This window comes from Fulmarus glacialis, unplaced genomic scaffold (assembly GCF_000690835.1).
Source record: "Fulmarus glacialis isolate BGI_N327 unplaced genomic scaffold, ASM69083v1 scaffold14267, whole genome shotgun sequence".
In the NCBI taxonomy this organism is placed as follows: domain Eukaryota; kingdom Metazoa; phylum Chordata; class Aves; order Procellariiformes; family Procellariidae; genus Fulmarus; species Fulmarus glacialis.
Window position 1 is genome coordinate 21,079 of NW_009222731.1, and position 17,330 is coordinate 38,408.

The window sequence follows — 17,330 nt, forward strand, 5'->3', positions numbered from 1 at the left end:
AGCAAGTGAGATTCTCCAATAATCTTCTAATATGTAACAAATTTAATTTTTCTTTTTATTTTAAGATAGAAGAAGGATTAACATTAGATTGTAATGTGAGCTAATTTTAGAGTGTCATTATTTCTCTTCTTTGTTAGACTATAATTACACAGACTATAATTAGACTATGAATTCATAAGTTAGCATTGCAGCTTGAAGTTTGAGTTTGAATTGTAGTGAATGAAAGATATTAATGATAAAGAAGACTGAAAATTTACATGGAAAGTCTGGGAGAAATAATTCACTGTGGATAAATGTCTAAAAAAGTAGTCCAAGGACCTGGTCTATTAGTCTTTAAACACGTGCCTCAATTAAAGCATTTTTCCATTGATGTCAAGGGGATTACCTGCATGGTTAAATGCCTTGCTGAATCAGAGAATAGAGGGTCAATTATGGAAAGACTTGAGTAGGTGTTTTATCAAATGCATTTATACTTTCTTCATGTCAATAAATGTAAAGATGTCCAGCCTGCAATTATCTTTACATCTGAATGTTTGAGAGCTAAATTCTTATTGTTTCCCATGTGGGTTTTTCTCCCCAATTTCCTCAAGTCTACACATATTTTCAGAGAGTACCCAAAGCAAGAGGCAGATCTTAAAGTAGTCATAAGTATCAAAAATACAACTTGATACATTTCTGTTGGTGTATCACACCATTCTTGGTATTTCCTAACTTGACAAAAACCTGTGAATTCTGCTTTTTGAGTTCCAGAATTTTAAAACTTCACAACCTTAGCACCTGACTAGGTTTCATACCCTGCTGCTTAGGTCATCTCATGTGTTTTGCGCAATTGTTGTTGAGGGCAAAATGTGTAGGCAGTCTGAGACACATACAAAAGCCTAAATCTCCAACTTCTGAACTTTCTTGAGCCTGGTGTTCAGAGCAGTGGAAGCTATGAATGTCATCAAACTGAGAAACATGAACTCACACCGCTTTTGTCTGAGCTTTGAACTCTCATTTAAAAGCTTAGAGACACCACTGTCACAGTCATCTTGAAAAGAGTGAGCCCTGCTCGGTTCATCACAAGAAAACCAGCTTTACTCTTATGTGTGAATCACACAGCTGTACCCATGCTAATAAATGATTCAAGGCCAGGATACTGGCTAGAGAAAAGTCCACAATTATCCATACTGTTTAATTGTTAACAGACCCAACAGTATGGTTCTTGACCTGTGGCAATCAACTCTTTTGAACGATGTCTGGGTTCAGTTCAGGGGGTAGCATGAGCCAGGGCCTGTTCCCAAAAGACTTTATAGTGAGATCACCTGATATGGGGGGTGGGACAGAGAGGGAGGAAAGCAACATAATTTAGCTGTAGAGATGTGAGCCATACTGTGCCACTTGCCTGAGAAAGAAAATGGTTTATGCCCCATTTTATTTACTGCATAAACATAGCCTAAGGGACCATAAAACTTCCTCCTAACACATCATTGTGAGTCTTATCCCCACTGTTAAACACAGAACTTTTCTTTCTCTTCTCCCTGTGCTTCCTAGGAAAATAAAGCTGCTTTACTTTTATAGATATAACCCAAACGGTTCAGGACTGCATCCCTGGAAGTCCTGAATTGAGCAGTTCAGCGTGACAGATTATGGACCAGAATTCAGGTGAAACTCTGTATTTGTTGCTTCCTATTGGCTAATCCTAGGTGGTTTCCTAATTAGTATACAGGATTTTCAGATCATCCTCTGAAGTTCTGTTCTTGGTCAAATTGGTCATAAATGCCTTCTGGTCTCAGTCAGTTCACAGCAGAATCCAAAATCATCTTCAGATTTCTGCCCACAGATGTAAAGACAGTAAGGAAAAAATGCATTCACAGTTTTAACTGTGGCAGCTTGAAAACCACATAGCATTTCCCTGACCTACAGCAGAAGAGTACCAAAATGATTAAGAGGTTTAAAGGCTATACTTACAAGTGATTTAGAAGATGGAGTGCATAATGGAATTTAGAAAAGCAATTTTATGTTTTTATTCAGAAAAATAGGCTTTGTGTATTGTTCTCTTATTTCAGAAGTGTACCTATTAAATATAAACTGCAAGCAATTTTTCATCATATCTGGTTATCTATAAACACATTAGTGGGAAAAATAATGTCCTGATAATGCTGGAATTACTGAATTATTCGTCTATATCACAGCTTCTCCTGTCTATAGTAAAAGAGATTATCTGTGAATCTTTACCTGCAGTTATAAAGGCCAGATTAAAATATTCTGAAATCATACTTTCATCATGAAAACTGAAGTTGTATGATTTGATTAGATCAATTTTGTCTCAGTTAGTTTATCTAGTGTTAGAGAAAGACACACTCTTGCTGATTTTACATGATAGACATAAAATGATGGGATTAATCTTGCCTACATCTAGTTGAGTAAATTAATTGTGTAGCTCTCAATATCTCATAGAGAGACATGTATATCTCTAAAGGTCAGTTAGTCTCCTAAACATAGAAATGAAGGGATGCACATCAATGGTTACTGAGAGCTCTCTCATTGCAATAGCATAACATTCAAGACAATTTACCTGTTAAAAAAATATATGTGTTCAACCGCTCCGAACTGCCTGCAGAGTGGTTGCCATTTCTCAAACCCTTGTAGGCCCACACATACTGCCTACGCATATATGCAGTGGTCTAAACAGTAAGGGTGATCTTGTGCTTAGTTACCACTTTGAATTATCTTCACTCAAGCTGTTAATTTTCTGTAATACTCGTAACATGATAAACCCAAAGGAAGAGTCTAATTTAATCTTGCTTTATTTTATTCCAATAGCAAAATGAAGAAATAAGATAGGTAAAATGCAACTGAGATCTGTAGGGAAAAAAAAAGCTCTTCATCAGAACTCTCTTGAGTGCCACTATCACCTAATATCTGTAGCAGTCAGAATCCTTCTATTCATGTTGGTTTTTATAAGCTTTTTCTGCTAAAGAGAAATACAAAATAAAAAGCAAATTAATTATATAATTAGGCAATTTTATTTTCTTCAGTACAGTACTTCTTCCTCTATTTTCTGTAGCTTTCTTTTCTGTCTACCACTTTCTCTGATTGGGAGTTGGATTTTTGCTTGTTTTCCTTTGATGTCCTTCATAGGATCCTAGGATAAGTCAGGTTGCAAGGGACCTCCAGAGGTCTTTAGTCCAATGTCAGTAATAAGATCGAGCCAGGTTGCTCAGGGCTTTATCTAGTTTGTCTTTAAAACCTCAGAGGAGGCAGACTTTACAACCCCTCTGGGCAGCCTGTGCCACTCACTGTCTGACTGTCCTTACATTAATTCTACACTTGTTTTGTTTGTTAATAAGTATATTGCTTTACTATATACTGTAGATGAATAATACAAAGAAAAAAAGATTTTGTGTTTTCTCCCCAAGATCAGTTTCAGAGTGAGAAAAATACAGAGAATTAGCTACCCGTTACCTGTTATTGGTTTTTATTGATTTGAAAGTTATGTTTATTTATGAAGAGAATAAGTGGATCTCCCTTGTACAGAGGTAGTGTTGCACTTTCCCTGGGAAACAGTTTTGGGGGACAGAAGTGTCCATCCACTGGTGCAGATGGTGGAGATCAAGAGTCATAGCAAAAGGACCCGGGAACCTGTAGTTTACACAGAACCAAAGAGGCTGCAGAGAAGCAAAGAGAAGAAATAACCAGGCCTCGGTGGTGATGGAAAACAACTTCTTGGGATCAGAGTACTTGGCAGTTTGCTTCAACTCAGAAATCCACTTACTTGGTTGAAACCAAATTTAAAAGGAAGGACAGGCAAAGGGAGAGGTGCTCATATCCATTGTGCCTGATCTAATTGCTCCAAGTGTTCTCAATCATAAATTCCCTATTAAAAGTAATTAAATCTGTTTAAAAGCCTTTTGTCTTCTTTGGAGAGATGTCTATAAGGAAAAGGTATAGACAGACACATCTCGGTCCTTTGGCTGACTCTGGGTCCTGTCACAGAAAATGTTAGCACAGAGCATGTTTTTTTGCTAAAATTGGCTTGGTTAATTTGACTTGCTGACTCATTTTTCCAGCTGGTCTGTCATTCTACTCAATTCCAGATGAGGCAATAGGAAAAAGAAAACTCTTTTGAGTGTTCCACCCTCTTGCCAAACCAAGTAACAATTAAAAACTCCAATTTTCATTGCAATTCTTTATCTCTGTTAATTGTCCAAGGAACAGTAAATCAGATATATTGTCCTCTGCTTGTTGTCAATAATTTAAATTCTAAATTCTTTATAGATTAGTTGCAGATTTAACATGCTGCTTCTTTTCCCTAAGTTACATACCATTTCGCAACTTGAATCCAAGTGTTTCATTTTTACATTTGAGATCAAATGCTAGACAGTCCAGCCTAATTGACTTGTGTTTTATACACACACAAGCAAACCCACATGACTATGTTTTAACTTAATTAGTTACTTTTAATCCAAAAGACATATCAGGTCACTCAACTATCTAACTAGTGGCCTTCAGTGGTTTTTTCTTATTGCACCATAATTTTTGAGAGGAATGTAAACTGAATCAAGTGTTTAGTGGACACTAAACTGGGAGCAGTGGTGAGTCCAAAAAAAAGAACAGGAGTATAGTTGGCAGGGACGTTGTAAGCTGAGAGATACTAATAGAAAATAACATTGTGATATTCAGCTTGGAAAAAAATAGATGGTAATTAAACAGAAACAGAAAGATTCATTAGAAGAGTTATAGCTGACATTTTGTAAAAGAGCTCAAGAACAAATGGGGGATGGCAAATGTAACTTGAATTTGCAATGTGGTACAGTATTAAAAAAATAAATGAGATGTAGACATATCAAATGAAGTCATGTTTGCACTATCAATACTGATATTTTCAAGGTAATAGAAGGCATTTTTCATCTGTCTCTATCCATATGAACTATGAGAACAAAATTTTACACATGTACAGCTATTCCCATATCTATTTGGGTAACTAGAACTATAATTGGCTTGACTTATTATTGAGAAATAACCCTGTATGAGAGTCTTATTAGCTTTATTGAAAAACTTCAAATTTTGTCTGTATTTCAAAAAACCAAGCACCTGAATCAGCATTCAGTGCATCAGAGTAGTTGTTTTAATTCTGCTTTTAACTGCAGAAACAAAGGGTTTGTACGGATAAAGCAAATCAAAATGTATTGTTAATTAAAAATGACATCTAGCACAAAGCTTTGTTTGCCCCGCTTGCATATAGGGGTCAACACTAATAAAGTTTCATCAATTGCTAGCTGCTGACTGATGATTTGGAGCTATTCCTACAGTTCTTGGTTAATACATAAGCTCTGATTATGCCACACATTTTTTGTTGCTTATTTGACAAATGAAGGTTTAGGTAGTAATCGCACATGCTAAATAATGTGATGAAAATTTGTATAAATGTACGTTTAAAAACTTAGCAATGATCAGTATTTTACAAGCAGTCTCTGCAATTTTATGTTGTGAATATTTTTTAAAGAAAACATTACCTTATTACTCAGTTATAACCTGCATGCAAATTAATTGAATTATGTTTTAATTTTAAACGTAGTCATCAAGCTCCATGAAAAGAAATTCATATTCTGATTTCATGTTGTGATCTGTGATTTGTAAAGTGAAGCGGTAAAGTTAAAGGTCCATAAAGAAAGAGATGCCTGAAAAGAAAAGGCAGTCTGGTCCTTGGACATTCCTTCAGAGGGACATGATAACAGTGAACAGCTTATTAAAACTGTTGGGAAAATATTTTTCCCACCTTTTACAGAAGCATTCAACTTTGGAACAAAATATTCAGCCAGAAGCTGAAACATAATATTTGTAATGTTTCTATGTGTCTTGTAGGATTTTTAATTTGTATACAGCAATACTGGTTTTTGTTTTTAATTTTTCTCATTCAGATGAGACAATTTGCATGGAAAATAATTTCAGCTGAGAAGCCTGTTTTCAGTCCAAAACGTGGACAGAATTTGGTGAATTCTTCTGAATCCATGAATCCCCTCAGTTGCTGAAATAGATTGGAGTTGCATTGGCTAAACAGAATAGAGTTATGCTTATAAAACATATAGCTTTAATGAATATCAAGAGCTTAAAGTGAACTATCAGAAGTTTAACCCTTTCATGGAACTCTGTTGAACTAATTTAGTGGTTTTACATGAAAAAGACTGAAAATCTGAGCAAAATGAGAATTTGTTTTTTGTAGTATATAAACATTTCATATCTTTTTTTCCTGAAATTATTTTATATCCTAAAAATTCCTGTTTTGCATTGTTTTGAATTCTACTGCCATGCACATGTTCATTTTAATTTGTTGGTGAGCATCTAATATTGATGGGAGATTATGCCAACTAATTTAACAAAATGTGAAGAGTTATAATTACCACCCTAGGAAAAAAAAAAAAAAAGAAATTTAAATGTTTCATGGACGGTAACCAATGTTAAGAGCTTTAAAGTATGAAAGATGTATGAAAGAACATTCTTCCTGAGTTCTACTTCATGGACCAATTAATAAGAATACATAAAATATCATAACAACAGTGTATCTATTATGGTGATAAAAATTGGAAAATTTATAGTTTTCTTTTTCTGTTCAAATGTATGAAAAATCCAAGTATCATTAACTTGAGAGTCACAGCTAATTAATGACATATAGATAAGTTATATACATTGTTTTTTAACTTGCATAGGTACGTGTGTTCACATTTTCTGTTGGTCAACATAATTATGACAAAGGACCCATACAGTGGATGGCCTGTGAAAATAAAGGTACTGTGTTTTTCTTTGAGACTATTCTTTGCTAGAGCTTTGGATAGGGAATATCTTTATTATTCTCTAAAAATCACAGGTTTTGTTTCAGCCTGATTTTTAGCTTTATTGCATTTTTTAATAAAAGTTCCAAAAAGTTATTTGATGAAATAATGTGTATAAGCATACATATAAAAAGAGTAAACTTGCATATTTATTTCCGATTACTTCATTTAAAACTTTATATTGTAAGAAAAATATCATAGTATTTTAATAGTAGTAATAATACTACTAATAATAACAATAATAATAATATACCATTCAGTTTTGAGAATTCTTGTTGTAATAGCCATCTATGAAAAAATGGAACTGATGACAGATAAGAAATTAAGCAAATCTGTTTTATATTAAGGGGTCTGGACAAAGGGATTTTCTGTTTGGTTGGTTGGCTGGTTGGATTTCTTTCTGGTTTTCTCCAAAACTTACAAGGGACCAGATGACTTGCATTTTTTTCCCCTTTTTTGACGAAAATATCAAAATTATTCTTGCTTTCTTAGCTTCTAAGAGTATCTTATATTTTTTTTATTTTTATCCTGATTTCTTTATGTAGGGAAGAAAAAAGTTAAAAAGGTGAAAATAAGGAAGTAAAATGCTTTCTCCTAAAATTTCTACATGGTCAGAAACATTTAAAAAGAGTGTGAGAAAGAGGTGTCTCAAACACCTTACAGTACAATTATGGAATAAGAGATAAGAGATAAATACAAATAAATAGAAAATAGAGAAATTATCAAACAATATTGTTTAATATTTTAAATAGAGCAATTTCTAGGCCTGACTGAAAATGTGAAAGTATTTTACAAATCAGTAAGAAGCAAGAGGTGAGAGGTGGGATAGATTACAAAGGGTCTTGAAAATTAAGACTGCCAGGGAAGGAGGATGAGATGCGATTCTCAGGCATGAGAATAACATAAACCAAAGATAAGAGAAAGAGAAAGATACAGAACTAGAAAAAAATTATGATATAGAAAAATCGATAGCCTATATGAATATCATACATATCATTGCCTCATGAATCCCCCAGTATGCAGGTAAGTTATGCAGAAGATACTAAAATTTCATTAAGCAGATTGTATGTCAGATAGTTACCAAAAATCAACGTTTGTTTTTCTGAATAGAGATTTTTTAACTAGTATCTTTGTATCTCAGAATACTGTGTGCATGTGAACTCCATTATTTTAAAACAAATGAGGACCAGCTGGCTTAAAGCATAACCACCTACGTCATCTTATTATCGAGGCAAAATGATCATAATCTTCTGTCCAAAATTAATGTGATTATTTGTTTGCATAGCCAAAGAACCAAAGTTTTATTTAATTTTTCCTTAATTAAAAGTTTAAATTTATTACCAAGTCACACATTTCTTACGGCAAAATAAATGACTAACCTCAGTACTTTTACCTCTCCAGTCCTCCCCACTTCCTTCCAATTTAACTTACAACTTACTTGGTCTGAAACTGGATTTCAGTGCCTGTCTTTTCAGTCTTATTGGTGCATATGGGCAATATTTTTAATTCAAACAAATAAGTCATGCAATCAATGATGAATAAAGAAATTTCTGATGTTTATTTGGAAGAAATACCAGTTTGATTTTCTCATCCTTTCCACAGAGTGCTTATATTTTTCTGCTATGAACTTCACTGTTGTGGCAAACTGTAGCTATACTCGCATTCCTATGCGCATTCAGCATATAATTACGTTGCTGTCACAGTGTATTAAAATGACCATTACATATACTTGCACATCAGAGTAACTGGGAATTCAGGAGTACAAGTTCAGTACATTATCTCAGCTTTAAAAACAACACTCTCAATGCTTAAGAGTAACTAGCTTGGCCTATATGGCATGGTGACCCATCACATGTGGCCATGCATTGTGGTGGCATGTACTAAAGAAGTATTCCATTCATATTTGATAATTTCTATAAGAATTAAATTAGAAATTACAAGCTAAACGAAATTCCTCAAGATTAAAAAACTAACAATATATTATAATAAAATGGAACTATTTCTGTTCCAAATTTTAGGTTATTATTATGAAATTCCGTCCATTGGAGCCATAAGAATAAACACCCAGGTAAGTGTGTTGGCCAAATGCAGATACAGTTGTAACATAAACAAGTGGAGTAATTTCTGTTCTTAAATATGTTGCATTTCACATCTGTTTGAATCAATTAAATTTTAAGATACACTACATTAAAAATGGAGGGTTTTGGTTTTTTTTTTTTTTTTTTACATATGAAGTATTATTCTGTTAAAGTATTCTAATTTATTTATTTCTTTTTAGTAGTTTCAGTGAGCCAATTTACAGTGCGATCCCTGCTTCCCTGGCCAGCTGGCCCACAGCAGCTTGCATGCGTATGAGTCACGCTAGCATCCTCTAAAGCAGGCTGACCATGTGCACACAACGTAGCGTTTGAAGTGATCTGTATCCTGCAGACCTTCTCTGCACAAGGATTATATTTTGGGCTCAGTTTTCCTCCTGGCGTTACAAGGTCCCCTTTGATCCTGAGACACAGCAACAATTTTTTTATAAAGTTCTATAAAAACAGTAAATTTTTATAACATGTCTAGACATTCATAGTCTGGCTCCTGCCATACTTACAACATGATCCTAAGGGTTTGTATTACATGGAGAAGGCTGTGGATGTGTGTGAGGGCATAGCCCTGCTGGAGTATCTGAACTCAGCTGGGCAGAAACAGTGACCTGGTACAATCCTGCTTATAGGAGAGGTTCCTGGATTGATCCAACCAGTCTGGGAGAGACAGCTTTTTTCCTTCAAAGAGGATGCAGGACAGTTTTAGCAGCCATGTGTGTAGATAACTAAGGGCACAGGACCCTGGAATTATATGGTGTGATCCAAACTGACAGTGCAGAGGAACAGATATTCTTTTCAGTTGTCTGAAAGTCCACGTCCAGAAAAGCAGAGAAATATCATAGCAGTTCTTTGTCCTTCCAAGGCCAGGCATGACATTTTTTGGCAGAATATGAGTCCTTTTTTTGGCTTGAATAAGAATCCTTTGATTCTGTTAAACTCTTCCAAACAGTGTACGGCAAGAAATACCTCTAATATGATCAGACAAGTAGAAAAGGTTGAAGACTGAAACAAGTTTGATGGCATCCACTCCCAAACCAGACCAGAAGTCTGACATCTCATAAGATCACCAGCTTTAGCTGTACCCCCTGACTGAAGGAAGGCAGGGACTATTAGGTTTTAAAACACTGAATTTTTTGTTTCAAGTTATGCAAGTTCTTACTGTAGGAGCTTAACATGCCCAGCTGCTACACCACTCACCCTCCATCACCCACTCTCTCTTCTGGGTTGAAGGTTCTGCAATCTGCTTGTAATTTCATTATGTCATTAGCAATTAATTTTGGAACAGAAATAGTTGTAATTCTCACTTCATGGAAAAAGAGCAGTGGTTATGGGTGTGTAAGGTCCATGTGACTGAGACTGAAATACAGGAATTGCCTTGGCAGTAAACACTGCAAACTGAAGACTGAATTGTTGGGTAGTATAATTTTAAAGAAATAATTAAATACTACTCCTGTATTAGTGGTGAATTTCGACTTTTTTTTTACTGGCCTTTTCATTGTTTTTATTTCATTATTGTTTATTTTTATCCTGTTTCTGGACTTGGTCTAATAACTGCCTTCTGATGAGTTTATTACACTTTTTGGCAGGAATATCTGGATGTTTTGGGAAGACCAATGGTTTTAGCTGGAGAGAAAGCCAAACAAGTCCAATGGACAAATGTCTACCTGGATGCTCTGGTATGATCTGTATTTATCTCTAGTAAAGTAAGAATCTTATCAAATCACTAACTATAGGGGTCCATTTTCCACAGTCCTGAGGACTCAGTTTCCTGCAGTTCCAAACATAATATTATCACATTTCCAGCATCTGTACACTTCAATAGAACAATTTGCTGAACAGCTGTTTCTAACTTTTTGGCCATTACTTGCACCTAGTATCCTCCTAAGTGTCCTAAACTTTAACAGAGAGAAACAATTTATCCTAAGCACAGATCTTTAAGTGTAGGCCATTGTTATCCTCAAATTAACAAAAGAAAAAAAAGAAGCAAATAGTTTTCCAGTGTTGTACCTGTGTTGCAGTGGAGGTCATCTGTTACGTTACTGGTGTGGAGTTCTTTTTTTTTTTAAAGCATTCTAGGCAGACTGAAACCTGTCAATGTTACTGGGTATTTGCACAGATTTTGAACTTGGATCTCTCAACTATCATGGTTGTTGTAATTACTTGCTTGCGCAAGGTAATGATTTCTATAATTGGACAGTGTATATAATAGGGAAATAAACAAAAAGTTATATGAAACGCTTTCCTTACTGCTGAATTTTATCATTTCAGTCTTGTAAAGCAAACATATTCAGGAAACTACGAAATGCAAATTATTATTAGCAGCAATCCAATCTGTTGCTCTAGATAACCTTCTTCTGAGTAACTCTAACTAGGCAAAAATTACTGCAAAATGGTCATCTGGAATCATGTATTTATCCAAGTTCACATGGTCATCTAATGTCATGTAAAAATCCACTTCTTCCAGTCAGTCAGCATTACTGTAAAATTTTTATCAACTCATTATAGAACTGAGAGTGACACAAAGGAACCAGTTTTTCTTTGGAATTTCAATGGCCAGAAGTTCATTAATCATGTTTTCTTGGTTACTGCTGAGGTACTTACTGGAAACATAAAGGATGTTATGACGAAAGTTCATATGTTCTGTACATATCCTGTTGTAAAGCCAAAGCTAAATTTGTAACTGGGGATAGAAAAAGATCTGTTTAATGAAGTAAAATTATGATACCTGCAGACTTCTGTTGTGTTGCTTTATATTTTCAGTGGGTTCATTCAGTCTTTCCTTCAAACTTTTCTGCATTCATGTGTTATGTATGTGTGTTTGTGTATAAATAATTATGTGTATATATATATTTGTGTGTGTGCATACATATATATTTATAAAAAGTAGGAAATGTTCTTTTTACTAAAATATTTATTAAGTGAAGACCAACCCAAGCTAAACTGTTGAGATAAAGGCTGACTTTTTTTGAGATAAAGGCTGACATTTGTGGACTTTCTCATTACAGATGAGAGCATAAAGGCATAGGTGTATCTAATCCACTCTGGAGCCTTTTCCTGATTCTTCGTTTTAGCAGGGACTGGAACTAGCTTGTCACACTGGTTCTTTATCTTAAATTCACTAAAGCAATTCCCTCCTGTAGGGCTTGCTCTTCTCCTGCTTGTGCCTCACTGGACTTTGTCCTATCCTTTTTCTCTTACTGTCCAGCAGCTGTTTTGGGGCCAAGGCTAAAATAATGCAAAGTGTGTTACATAAGGCCGCATTTGAATTTTGCTTAGGCTCAGGTTATGAAACCCTGAAAAGGCACTTTCATTTGATGCTGTCTTTCAAGACTGTCTTTAATAATTCAATGTATTTGTGGCAATCCACACCTCTATTCTTGCCCTGTTCCTTCAGGTTCCGTTACAGTGTTGCTCTGGCCTCACTTTCTGCAAGATAAACCCAGAATTTTCAGATACTTTTATGTTTATCAGTTATTCATAATTTATTCACAATTACCGTTCTGTCTAACTGTACATTTTTTTGGGCGGTAGAGAGTGTTATTCCCTGTATATACCCCTCCTGTTCCGTTATGTATCTCTTCAATGCTACTTCTAATAAATATCCTCCTCTCTCTTTTCTTCTGATTCATCTCCACTTCTTGCTTCTCTTATTCTCCTAAAAACTCCCCTTCACCTTGCTTTGTTGTAACATTACTAACTCTGATCTCATCACCTCTCATTTCATACACAAACTTAAGTTCATGAAGGATGGTTTAAAATTCAAAAAGGTGCTACTAGACTGGGCAAATGGAGAACTGATTTTATTAGAGTGGATTAATAAAGTATTTTAGCTCATTTTTTTCTAATGAAACAAAAGCAGAGAAGTGTTATGGTTCCTTACTAAAATACATGGAAGGAGTAAGCATCAGTGAGGGGGAAAAATCTGAAATTAAAAACAAACATTAGGACAAAAAAAGGTAGAAATCTGCCTGTGGACAATTTAGGATGGAAAACAAATATTTTCAGGCTATCTAAATATATGGTTTTCTGGATCCTCTTTTCAGTATGAGTTGTGACTCTTAATAAAGGAAAAAACAAATTTCTTATATCTTCCCAAATAAGTGCAAAACCCTTGCCTCAGTACCAGGAGAGACTATGTGATTTTGCAGAACTGGTGATGGACGTTATTGCAAGCCATTGAAAAGTAGTGACGATATGAAAAGTAGTAGTATTACCTGTCGGATTTTTCTGTTGTTTTTGCCTGTATGTATTTGTAGCCTACTTGTCTACTAGCTTTAAGTTTGGTTTGGCTTTCTCCTTTTTGCCTTTTTTCTTTTCTTCCCCCCCAACCCCTCCATCTAGAGTTTTTAGTATAATGGGAACTGTAGCTGTAAACATATTTTCATAATATTTAGTTTTTATTAACCTATTATATCCTAAGTTGTTGCACACCATCTATTTTTAAAAAGTAATTTATTATTCTCGCTAACACATGGACACAAAAATGTAATTTTAACTTTCTATGCATAAAATCAATGAAATAGTATTATTTTTTTCTTTTTTTACAAACTAAAAGTCAGTACTCTAACCTAGTGTTTGGCTATGGTAATATCTGGATTGTTCTAATATATTATAGTTCAACATTTTTCTTTAACTAAAAAGTCTTTTTCTCCCCTCTATATGTGATTATTTCCTAGGAGCTGGGCCTTGTGATTACAGGAACTCTACCTGTCTTCAATCTAACAAAGGAACAAAATGGGAAAATAGTAAGCTGTTACTTAAAGCAAATAAAAAAACCCAACAACAACCAAACAAACAAAAAAACCCCAGTCATTTGAATTAAATTTAATGCTAAACTCCTTGAAAAATGAGTATTTCCATAAAGCTTTCTACAGTTTCATTGTCTTGTACATCAGAAACGAAGGGGTCATCTCTAGTTGCCTGATAACCTCCTGGGAACAAGAAAATGCAGATCACCCTTTTTGTAGTTCTGAGTTTCAGTGTACGACATTCCTTGATCTATCTCTGTGACCTGGTGGCAGTGGGAATGCATTAAGTGCTCAATGGATGGGAAGTATATGATGATATTATTCAGGCCTTGCCAAGAAAGGAAGCTCTGATATATTTATAACAAGTCTGTGAAGCTATGACATTTCAGGGTAAAAGGCAATGATGTAGAGGCTTTAATTTTTTTGTAATGATAATAGAAAATAGCACTGCGTACTTAGAATAGAATCTAAGTATTAAATAAATACAATTCCCCATTCCTATTACAGTCTGATAAGGAATCAATTTATGTCCTTTTCGCAAAATCAAAATGCTGCTTTTTTTAAAATAAGACCTAGAATATGCTTTACAGTGTGTGCTAAAATGCTGTACATTTGGTGTGATACTCATATTCATTCAGGTCAAAATATACAGAAGTTTAGCCAAGATATTTGATTCAGTTTCTCAGATATTAAATAGTCTCAGAATGAGTAAATACAAATTTGACCACTACCATGTCTTTATTTACTTTATAGTTCTCTTAGTTTCCCTTTAAAAAGTGAGAGACCACTGATTATCAAAGTATGTCTTTCTGAGACATAAAACAGCCGTGGTCTAGTACAGAAGACCTGGATGGAACAAGAGGAAACTTGGATCTGCTTGACTTAGGTGTCTACATGAATTTTAGGTTACATAATGCAAGATGCATCTTCCAGTACATATTCCAAATTTATTTAATATGGAGAAGGGATTCAGGTGATACAATGTAAATTCCTGCCACCCTTCTCTGTAGTAGGAAAATAAATTACAAGTAAAGTAAATGTAGTGCCAGAGTCCCTGATTTCAAATGCTGATGATTGTTATAGTCACTGTTTTATTTTGTTTTGTTGGCTTTTTTTTTTTCATTCATCATTATACTACTGCCAAAAGAGGTTAATTGTTTTGGGGTCTCACTTATCAACTGCCCAACCGAAGCGTGCAATATTAGCTCTATATTGGTGTTAGTAATTTAGCGTGCAATATTAGCTCTATATTGGTGCTAGTAATTTGGTGCTCTATATTGGAATTGGCAATATTAATGCATCACTTTTGCTTTCACCTGTTTTGTTCTTACATTGTTTATTCATCCAGGAAAGCATCCATATTCATCTTCATAAACAGTTTTCATATTCTATACTAAATTCTGAATATATTGAATGTTATTTTAAATCACTTGGATATTATTTAAAATATTTAGAACAGAGACATAAGTAAATAAGAAACTTTTCAAGTAGTATCTGTGAAACGAGATGAAGGCAAAATCAAAATTCACTGACTGTTGCAGTTACTCTGCATTGTAAATATGCCAAACATATTCTAACATTTTGGAATCTTGCCAGAATCAGCTGATTCTTGGAGTAATGGGGGTTGATGTTTCTTTGGAGGACATAAAAAAACTGACACCCCGCTTTACGGTAAGTTGCTTGCGTTGGTGGTTTCTCTTTGTGTGTGATTTATGTATGATTTCTTTGCATGCTCTTTCATAAGTCATACAGCAATGACTGGATGTAAGTCAAAATACCAGCAGGCTTCTTTTCATATATTCTTTTCCGTTGTTGTAGATTTTCTGATGGTTTTCTCTCCAGCCATATATGTGCTTCTGTGTGAATTGTCCGTCAGGATGCATCTATAAAAGCCAGCTTTTACATTGGAAGATATATTCCAAGTAATTATTTTCCTGTAGCTTAAGGCACTGCTGTTTAGTTGAATGTTTGGTTCTTATCACAGTGCAGAGTACACAATCATTTCAGCTAATAATAATACTTAGCATTAATATAGGACAGTTCTTTATATGAAAGTTCTTTAACACACGTGTGTCTGTACCCTACTCAATATGATTGATTTATATATTTAGACATTTAGCTGGGGAATTTCTAAGAAAATAACTAGTACTGTGGAAAACAACAGCTGAGGAAGCAAAGGAACATCATTAATTTGACCAAAGGCAAATGCAAAGTCCTGCATCTAGAATGGAATGATCCCATGCCACAGTACAGGCTGGGACAGAATGCCTCAAAAGGCAGGAAAGGGCCTGGGTGTCATGGTGGAGGAGAAGCTGAACATAAGTTAGCAGTGTGCCCTTGCAGTAAAGAAGGCCAGCTGTGCAGTGAACACCTGCACCAGGAGTACTGTGGCAAGTTTGATCTCCTCAGTGCGAGAAATACACTGAGACACTGGACAGAGTCCAGTGCAGAGCCACTAAGTTGACCAAGGGGCTGGAGTATGTGTCATACAAGGAGAAGCTGAGAGAGGTGGGTTTGTTCAGACTGAAGAAGAAACCAGATGGGCTATCTAATGGGAGTTATAGAGAAGATGGACCTTGACATTTCTTGAAGGGTTATAGCAAAAACAAGAGGCAATTGACATAGTTGTGGCAATGGAAATTCCAACCGGAAATAAAGGAAAAAAAAATCCTTATGAGGGTGGTTAACCACTGGAGCAGGTTGCCCAAAGAGGTTGTGGAATTGCCATTGGAGGTATTCAAAGACCCTTTGAAACCTAGTCTAACTTTCAAGTTGGATCTTATTTTGAAGTTATCTCTGCTTTCAGTGAAGCGTTGTACCAGGTGACCTCCAGTGGTCCCATCAGCCTAAATTATTCTCCAAGTTTGTGATTCTAAAAGAGTAAATATCAAGAAATTATCTTCTGTATGTTAATATCTCACATATTTCATGATGTTGAGGCAATGTATTTTTCTTATTGTGACCATTGCTTGAAAACCATTAATTAATCTTTCTTTATTATTTAAAACCTTATAATGCTAAACTTCATTTCTTTCTTTCAGCTTTGTCCAAATGGATATTATTTTGCAATTGATCCTAATGGGTATGTGCTACTTCATCCAAATCTCCAACCAAAGGTATGAAAAACCTTCTAATTTGTTTCTTTATAATAAGGGGACATTGTCAGAAATAACAGAAACATCTAAGATCTGCTGAAAGAGCCAGAAAACCAGAGAGCAATAGTAAAGATTCCTCAGTGGTGGGGGTGTCAGGAAAATCTGTGGTGCATGTATGGCTTCATCCAAATCTGCTTTAGTCAGCACAAAGACCAGCATTGCCTTGTATTGAATTTGGTTATCACTAAAATAAAAAAGATATATATTTTACACACGCATTTTTGTATGTGAAATAAGTGTTTTAGTATACCTATTAACATAAAAACAACTAGTGGTAGCTGTAATATCATTGTAAAGAACTTGTGGTGTGTTACAAGATGCTCTCGAGGGAGTTTACTAGTGCACATGTTTATTTTGTGATGCTTTCTCATTTCAGAAATTGGTACTTCCATACTTGCAAAACCACAGAAATTGGGGGCAAACACAATGTATTTTTCTTGTATTTTTGTATTTGTTTATTTGCTTATTTTCTGTTTACCAGAGCTGAAACTTGAGCTGCAGAGTTGGGATGGATCTAGCTGAGCA

At 34.9% G+C, this 17,330-nt stretch overlaps 1 protein-coding gene across 1 annotated transcript in view; it reads left to right on the forward strand.

Moving 5' to 3' along the window:
- Positions 1 to 17,330, forward strand: part of CACNA2D1 (calcium channel, voltage-dependent, alpha 2/delta subunit 1) — a gene marked incomplete at its 5' end in the record, with an annotated part of 84,499 nt that overhangs the window by 18,410 nt on the left and 48,759 nt on the right. Inside the window, 6 exons of the mRNA XM_009581563.1 lie at positions 6,690 to 6,768; positions 8,831 to 8,880; positions 10,489 to 10,578; positions 13,579 to 13,647; positions 15,247 to 15,321; positions 16,692 to 16,766. Coding sequence (XP_009579858.1) covers positions 6,690 to 6,768; positions 8,831 to 8,880; positions 10,489 to 10,578; positions 13,579 to 13,647; positions 15,247 to 15,321; positions 16,692 to 16,766 — 438 coding nt within the window. The remainder of the gene's footprint in view (positions 1 to 6,689; positions 6,769 to 8,830; positions 8,881 to 10,488; positions 10,579 to 13,578; positions 13,648 to 15,246; positions 15,322 to 16,691; positions 16,767 to 17,330) is intronic.